This window comes from Nicotiana sylvestris, chromosome 2 (assembly GCF_000393655.2).
Source record: "Nicotiana sylvestris chromosome 2, ASM39365v2, whole genome shotgun sequence".
Lineage (NCBI taxonomy): Eukaryota > Viridiplantae > Streptophyta > Magnoliopsida > Solanales > Solanaceae > Nicotiana > Nicotiana sylvestris.
In genome coordinates this window covers 89039371-89048297 of record NC_091058.1, presented here as the reverse complement: position 1 = coordinate 89048297, position 8927 = coordinate 89039371, and the positions used below count along the sequence as shown (strand labels likewise).

At 33.6% G+C, this 8927-nt stretch overlaps 1 protein-coding gene across 1 annotated transcript; it reads right to left on the bottom strand.

Moving 5' to 3' along the window:
• Window positions 1-5900: 5900 nt before the first annotated feature.
• On the bottom strand, window positions 5901-7982 carry LOC104230951 (homeobox-leucine zipper protein ATHB-40). Its single transcript, XM_009783868.2, has 3 exons — window positions 7740-7982; window positions 7266-7576; window positions 5901-6415 (listed from the first exon to the last, which is right to left on the bottom strand). The coding sequence occupies exons 1-3, from the start codon at window positions 7822-7824 to the stop codon at window positions 6179-6181; spliced, it is 633 nt and encodes a 210-aa protein (XP_009782170.1). The 5' UTR covers window positions 7825-7982; the 3' UTR covers window positions 5901-6178.
• Window positions 7983-8927: the final 945 nt, after the last annotated feature.

Genomic DNA, 8927 nt, shown 5'->3' with positions numbered 1-8927 from the left:
CTATATACCCAAAACTGAAAGCCAACAAGGCCACATACTATCCAACTGTACATAACTGTCTACAGACCTGTAATAGAAATACAACTGTACAGAGACGGGACTGAGCCACGTCATACCATATATATATAAAGAATATCGTACCAAAATCAAAAGCAGCTCCAGATCAAGTGAATCACGTCAACTCTCGCTGATCAATGATCCTAAGAAGGGGGACCGTCAGCTTGCCAACCTGTACCGGCAGGCATGAAACGCAGGCCCTGTGAAATAGGGCTTCAATACGAAAAATGTACTGAGTATGTAAGGCGTAAAAATCAGTACATAAAAGACATAGATGAAACATGGAAATAAGAAATCCATCTGTTAATCTGTATAACTTTGTAAATTCTGAAATATTTATAATGTCATGCACGTGCATATAAATGTCGTGTCATGCATAGGTATGGGTATACATAATATCATCAAGCCTTTGAGGGAATCCCATCATATCATCTCGGCCACTGTGGGCAAAATTATCAACATATACCAACTGATTAGGTGGTGGTGCGTATATAATGCCGTAATCTTTTCACATATCTCATATACATATACATACACACACACACACACACACACACACACATATATATATATATATATATATATATATAAATATGCGTATATAACACCATCTAGTCATGGGTCGATGTACATGTATAAATGCATGAAAATATGTTAATAATCTCAATATTCCTTTCGGATAAATTTTATCAACTGCATATTATTCTGAGACCCATGAATAGAAGATATAATAATATGTCACATGGGGAAATCAAGAACACATAGACCCCTAGTATTTCTATGAATAGAGTCATTTATGAAAACTATGTGTTCTCTCATTTCTTCTGTATAATTTGGATCATGCCAAAAAGAAAGAAGGGATGGCCTTAACATACCTGGAGTAGGGAAAACTCCATATAATATTCTTGGAGAAGATTGCACCGTACTTTTTTAGAACCGCAAAATTTTACATTGCTACGATTCTAACAATTCTCGTTGGAATTGTTTTGATGCAAGAATTTTTGTTGGAGCCTAGATTGAATTTAGCTACTTTTCTTGAATTATTTTGAATCTAGGAAGAATGATATGGAAATGAAAATGTACGTTCTGATTCTTTGTCCAAAATGAAAATGGAAACATGACTTAGTAGTAAGTCTTTCTTTATTAAATTCCTACTAACCTTAGAAGATAGCCACCTAATGATAAGATGACTAAGAGTCATCCTCTTTGTTTGTGGACTTCTACCACTTTTGGGGGGTTAATATTATCCACTAAATTTATTAATTAACTAGGTAATGTCTCGTTATCCAGTAATTAACCAATTATCCGTATAATTAAGTATTATCTCAAATTACCTAAAAATACTAATCATTCATATTTTTTAACATACTTTATACATCATACTATCACAGCCATATGGTACCTTGTATGGTACTAGTCCATAAATATCGGGTAGTATCGCTCGACCCGTATTTTATCCCAAATCGGCAACCTTCAACGAAATTCGTCTTCTTTAATTTGTGTACCCTTTTACCCTTCATGACACTTACTTATCGCTTGTGATAAATAGCATAAATACGTTAACCTCAAGATAATCTTATTCCTGAGTCTACGTTGATTAATTGAAGACGAAACTTTAACGTACGAAAATGCGAGATGTAATACAATTATTTGTCCTCAGCTCAAGTTTTCATCTCTCATATGAGCATAAGCAGGACAACCAATATAAACCGAACCGTAAATCAGAAGAAGTTTTGAACTCAATAGTTGTGTATGGAAATCTGTTGACCAAATAACAAGCTCTATTGATTGTTTCAGCCCAAAAATCCTTGCTAACACATCAGTGTGAAAGCATGCCTTGTGCCCAATCACAAAGTATTCTGTTCATATGTTCTACTATACCATTTTATTGTGGTGTTCCTACACAAGTACGGAGTCTCACTATTCCCTCTCAGCTGTAGAAATTATCGAACTCAAAATCGAAACATTCCAACCAATTGTCAGTTCGAAGATGCTTAACTTTTCTTTTCGCCTGTCTATCAGTCATCATCTTCTATTTAACAAATGTCGAAATGCCTCATCTTTTATTTTCAAAAAATACACCCACACCATCCACGAGTAATCATCAATCAAAGTCATACATCAGTTAATACCTGGCATTTCATTTTTCCACAAGTGTTAGGGTTACCTAGTCGTAGAGATTAGGTGCAGTCACGATAAATTCACAGAGGCAGAATTTGGGTCATGAGACACTAACACCATGATCTGTTTTGGCTATTGCCTTCTCTGATCCCTCTAACTGTCCAGTGAGGTAGATTCATTAAATGTCACATTCCTGTTGATAATTAACCCTGGATTCTTTTAATCTATGCACCACAACCTATAACCTTTCACTCTAGTTGTATACCATAGAAATATGCACTTATTTGCCATCGACTCAAGTTTTTCATCCCTCACATGAGCATAAACATGTATTTTCAGAAAATACCTGGCATCACTCTTGGAGGAAACTTTGTTTGGACCACACAAGTTTGAATGTATAGAATGTAACTTGTCTATGGTCTTATGCTCGACCTTCTTGCTGAATTTTATCCTTGTATGTTTATCAAACACATAATGCTCACAAAAATTCAAAACTTGATTTTTGTACCCATTCAGCAAACTCTGCTTACTCAACAAACACAATCTCTTATCACTCATATGGCCAAGTTGCAAATGCCACAACTGAGACTAATTCGAATTACTTTTCCCAGAAGTTACAATAGCTTCCCCTTCAACTATACTGGCCTGAAGATGATACAATTTAGAATGTAGTTTGCCCTTCATGGGTACCATGAAGCCTTTACACACTTTAAGTATTCCATTCTCGGAGTGAAACTATAACCTTGATCATCCAAAATCGAAAGAGAAATCAAATTTCTCTTTATCCAAGGAACATGCCAACACTCAATGTTTCTTATAATTCCAACGAACATTCTCAATTTGATGTTACCAATCCCCTCTACTGGTAATGGATTATAATCTTCCATTTAGACAGTCCCAATCATTTACTTGTAAGTAGCAAACCAATTCTTGTGTGGACACATGTGGAAGTAGCACCAGAATAAAAAAACCAAGAATTCTGCAAATCACTAGAACACACAACACAAACTCCCCCTACATAGTCATCACTATCATCAAAACTATTTCTAGTGTCAACAATATTTGCCGAATTTTCTATTTTCTGCTTCCCTATTTTCTCTTCCAGCTTAGGATAATACCTTGCTCTAGACTTTGATTTGGCGATTGACTTTTTTCTTTTAAAGTCCTTTTGTTATGTTCTTCCTCTACTCACAAGGCTCTCGCCCTCAATTCTATTATTTTGAAAGCTCTTTTTCAACTCTTTAGATTTTGGCGCATTACTAACATCTTTGAGTGAAATGTTATTTTTCCCATATAGCAGCCTATCGGCAAAAGTATCATAAAATGGTGGTAAAGAACATAACACAATCAAAGTCTAATCCTCATTCTTAATCTTGATATCCACATTCTTCAGGTCCATTATAATTGAATTAAACTCATCAAGGTTTAATCTTGTGTTGATTTTTCTTCTCTATTAGCTTTGTGTGTAATTGTGTGCTAGTTAATTCACGATCTTCCACAATAATTAGTATCAGATCAAGGTTCATGTTTCTATATATAATCTAGGGTTAAGATGTATTCATCATCTTCAACAAAGTATAAAGTAGAGAGAGTTTTCCACTATGAATGAGAAGAAAAGCACAATACAATCTATAGAATCTCCAACTACAACCCCTATATATAGATCTCAAATAGCCTATAACATATAAGAGAATGGTTTCTCAATTTGACAATGACAATAGGTTTTCCTTTCCCAAATCTATTAGGACAATGTGTTTTCCTAAACCTATAGGGATTATGAGTTTCCTAAAAATACAAGAAAATAATTTAAGCCACAAAATAACTCATTCAATGAAGAATACTCTCTAACATTAAATGGGCAACCGTTGCAGAGAATATTTGCATTCATGACATGCCGTTACATATTCATCAATGACTCCTTTATTACCATTTAAATGGGGCTTGATCCTAAGATCTTGTTTCTCTAGGTATAGCTATAAATAGCAGGTTCAACAACCATTGTAAGGGACACAAAATTCTTGGCAAAATATATGCAATATTTTACTCTCAATTAGACAATTTTATTTTCTCTTTTACATTACTTTTATTTAATTTTATCCTCGGAGACATTGTTTTGAGAGCCAGGCTTGTCATCTTTTTCGATTTCAATTGCTAAGTTTCAATTTTAATCTTATTTCTCTATTATTTTTGGATTAAACTGGTTCACTTATCTATAATTTCGTAACAAATTTAACTATACCGTTTTACGGATAAATAATAAAAAATATGTGCTTGATCAATAATCAACAAGAATGAGCCTGAGCGAAATGTAGACATCATTAATGATTAGACACCTAACTAGAGTTGAATTCCCAATGATTCACACACGTGGTGGTATGATAAAATGTGTAATGCATGGCCTTGGACTTTACTTTTGTACCTAACTCATTCTCTAAGGGGTCGTTTCTTAGGGTGCACAAGAATAATATTGAATTTGATGTATTAGTAATGTTGGTATTAGTTATGCTTGCATTAGTTATGTTGATATTAGTTATGCTGACATATTTCTGATCTGTTGCTTGGTTTGATGTATTAAAGCATTCCACAATTTCTAAAAGAATTGTTTGTTTACAAAAATGTCCTCAAAACCAGTCCATCACTCTAACTTTTTAAAAGAAATATATGTTGAGAAATGTTTTTATATGAAAAAGTTTTAAAAAAATTATTTGATTTGTCTACCTATATTGTAATATAGAACTAAATATTATAAAAAAGAAAATATGCTAAGTATTTATTTATTTACTAGGGAATAATTTTATTTTTCACAATTTGAACTATTTAAACTTGCATTAATATAATAACAAACATATTTTAATAAAACATAAATTTTGAAGGACAATTTTGTCTTTAACTAAGCTAATGCATGCATTAAAATCCACTGCATTGCTAATACCATGGTTTTCTATGCATTAGTTATGCATACGATAATACCAAATAGAATGTATAACTAATGCTTGCATAACTAATGCATAGATTCAAAATATCTACCAAACAAGGTATTGTTAATACATAAAGCTAATGCATGCATTATTTTATCTAATGCATCCTACCAAACGACCCCTAAGTGAAATAAAATCGGCTTGCTTATAGCATGTTTGGCCAAGCTTCTTTTTGGCCAAAAATTGAGGTGTTTGGCCAAGCTTTTGGAAGGAAAAAATTGCTTTTGAGGAGAAGCAGAAGCAGTTTTGGAGAAGTAGAAAAAAGTAGTTTCTCTCCAAAAACACTTTTTTGAGAAGCACTTTTGAGAAAAATACACTTAGAAGCAGTTTTTTAAAGCTTGGCCAAACACTAATTGATGCTCAGAAGTGATTTTCAAACTGTTTCTCACCAAAAGTACTTTTGAGAAAAACACTTTTGAAAAAAGCGCTTCTCAAAATAAGCTGATTTTTGTAGCTTGGCCAAACGGGTTATTAATCAGCTTTCCCAAAGTTCTAATAATACTTGCTTTAAGTTGCCTTCTCCAAAGATAGAGACCTATCTTTTTATGAATATTTCATCAGTCCAGTCTAAAACATGATCAAAATGAGGGTAAGCTTCAGGATCTTAACCTTGTAACTCCGATGTCATGTTAAATTATGCAATCTCATTGAAAAGTTTAAATTTTTAGAATTTAACTAATTATTATATCTTCTCCAAAATCAACTTAATCTACACATATGTGATTTAGAACAGTTGGATGCAAATAAAGTTGAACATGAGATAAAGATGGGATTTATGAGTGAGTCAAAAATACATACACAAAAACACTTAGAGAAATTTCCAAGTTATATTCCATCTTGCTACTTGCTATAGCTAGCTAGGCAAATACTAACGAATAGTAATAAACACACACTAGTCTAGGAAAAGCAAGGGAAAAAGATATATGTACATACATTTGCTTTAGTAGTGGGGTCATGACTATCTACAAATAGAATTGTGGGATCCTAAAATTAGAAAGTAATTAATCACATGATCGATCATATCAAATATATAGGTTAACCCAATCTAATCCCTGAACATAAGTGTTATCTGGTGTATAGAACACATTATCCAATCCCTCCATTCCAAACTCCCCAAGAAATGGTGGTTCCATAGCAGCTTCCATTGAGAAAGATGAAGTACTTGGACTAGTGTTGCTCGAAACCCCATCACAGCGTTCTAATAGTAACCTTTGTATCTCCTTCTCTGCTTCAGATAACTGGTCCTTCAACTTCAAAACCTGCAAGAGAGAAATATTTATTTTAATTAATAATTCATGAAAAGTGCTGTAATACATTTGATTATAGTAAGTGATTAATTTAACAACTATAGTATGTATTAATTATAAGATTCGTTTGAAAATCTGGAACATCAACGTGAGAAAGCCAAGAAATTAAAGGCATGTGCAGCTCCACCAAGACCTTAATTAAACGAGGAGGATGTACGGGAGATTTGTTATTGGAGGATGTAGTTCCTTTTGCTGCCTATTGGGTGACAGTCTTCCCAGTTTTCATCCAATCATACATGCAGCATGTTATGGACTCTTTCGAGCCAAGGGGGCATGCATGACTAAAACAAGGCATTTTTCTAATAAATTTAATTTATATAATTAATTGATAGTATAAAAATTATTTTCACTTTATTTGTCCTATTTTTTTAGTTTACTAATTTCACCTATTATGAATTATTAAATATTTTTTATATGAACTATTACATATAATTATCTTTAGATGAGTATTTAGAGTTTAGTATCTACTTTAATTTTCCACACATAACATGTAGTCATAGAGACTATTTTGCTTCTTAGCTTTTGCCTCTTAAACAACTCGTGAGAACTTCTTAGATATTAGGACCACATCAACCTTCATTTATGCTCCCAGTTTTCACTGACAAATCCCAAGAAACGAAATTATACAATCGAGGAGAGAAAGGAAAAAGACAAAAATAAAGAAATGACCCTCTCCTATTTTCTGGAAAACTTAGGTTTGCAAGATAATAATCCCATGAATACATGAACTTCATGATGGCCTAAAAATTTGAGTGTGTGTGTGTGTTTACGTACATATATATATACACAGAGAGAAATGAACCTCAGATTCAAGACGGCATTTCTCAACGACATTAGTGTCATGATCAGACTTCAACTTGGAATATTCCTCCTCAAGCTTCTTGCTCTTCCAGCGAGCCCTCCGGTTCTGGAACCAAACAGCAACTTGGCGAGGGTCAAGCCCCAGCTCTGAGGCGAGCTTGTCCTTCCTCTCTGACTCCAGTTTGTGCTCGCTCCCAAAGCTTTGCTCAAGTAGATTCACTTGTTCATCACTCAGCTTCCTCTTCCTCATAATCCCACTCCCACTCCCTTCTCCTTGCTTCTTCTTACGCCTACGCCGTGGTTTTGACTCTCCTGCATCAACACACAATTGTAGGCTTAATAACATAAGTAATACAATCTTTAACCAGAGCAAAAAATTATTAATGGTACTAAAAAATAGTCGGTCGAGTAATTTTTAGATAAAAGAAAGTCATATAGTACTAGAAAGACAAAGTGATTGTTCGTATGTACTAACCTTGTTGTGGTACCAGTTGGGTGTAAATATCAGGATAGTACTGGGAAATGAGTACCATTTCATCAGCTGCAACCTGATGGTTCATCCTGCTAATTGTCCTAATCTTTTTTCTCTATCTAACTTGTTCTTTGCTGTATTCTTTTTCTCTCTGGGGTAAAAGTGAAGGTGGAGAAAGGCAGCAGCGAAGACTTTTTACTTATATAAAGCTGGAGTGAAAACTAAGGAGCTGTTGCCTTAAGACTTTGGTGAGTAGTAGCGTGACCTTATTTATAATGCCCACTCCTTTGAAATAAACCTTGCTTATATGTAGAATTATCCAAATTGCCATCTGTCAATGGTTTTGGAGTACAATGTTTCTAGTGTGACCTAAGTTGATAAAATTTGTTAAATTAAGAAATTGGACGGTGACATTGCAAGGCATGGCTTTAATTCTGTTTGATTTGGTGAAACGTGACTTAGGTAATAGGGTAACAAGCAAGTTATTTAGTTAGCATTGGCTTTAGTGTTATTTTTGGGGTTTTCTTATCTTCCTTGAACACTCACTCACCAATTAAGTAGTCAGTAAACAAAATGGCAAGTATGTGGGACCTTTTTAAGATTTAAAAGACGAGATAAGGATATGGATGAAATGACATAGTATATTTCCTGCTTTTGAATCATGAGATGAGGCATGGTAATTTGGATAATCATTTGAGTATCTTCTCCACAACCTCTTTGATTACGATGGTTTTAATGTGGTTTAAGGAATGTGACTGTCACACGCATCAACCATATTATACCCTAATTGGCTGGATAAAGTTGGTTACATAAATGTTCAAGAAGGGGGCACAATGAGTGAAGCTATAATCATCAGATGTTAATTAATGCTACACGCTTACATACTCTAGTCAACTTCATCACAAATGAAGGGAAAAATCATATAGGAGTATATGAGATGAGCTTTACCTTTTATATATGTGCAAATAATTTTTATATTATTAGTTCGCCTAAAAGATAATTATCTATAATTATATTCATAATATGTGAAATAAGTTCCTTAAAAATAATATAGACTCCCACAAAAAAAAAGCTAATTAATATTGAGCGAGTATAATATATGGAGTATATATTACTACACCTTTTGTTCTAATTTCTGTAATATAATTTGGCCAGACATAAAGTTTCTTTAAGAAATTAGTATTATTTTGA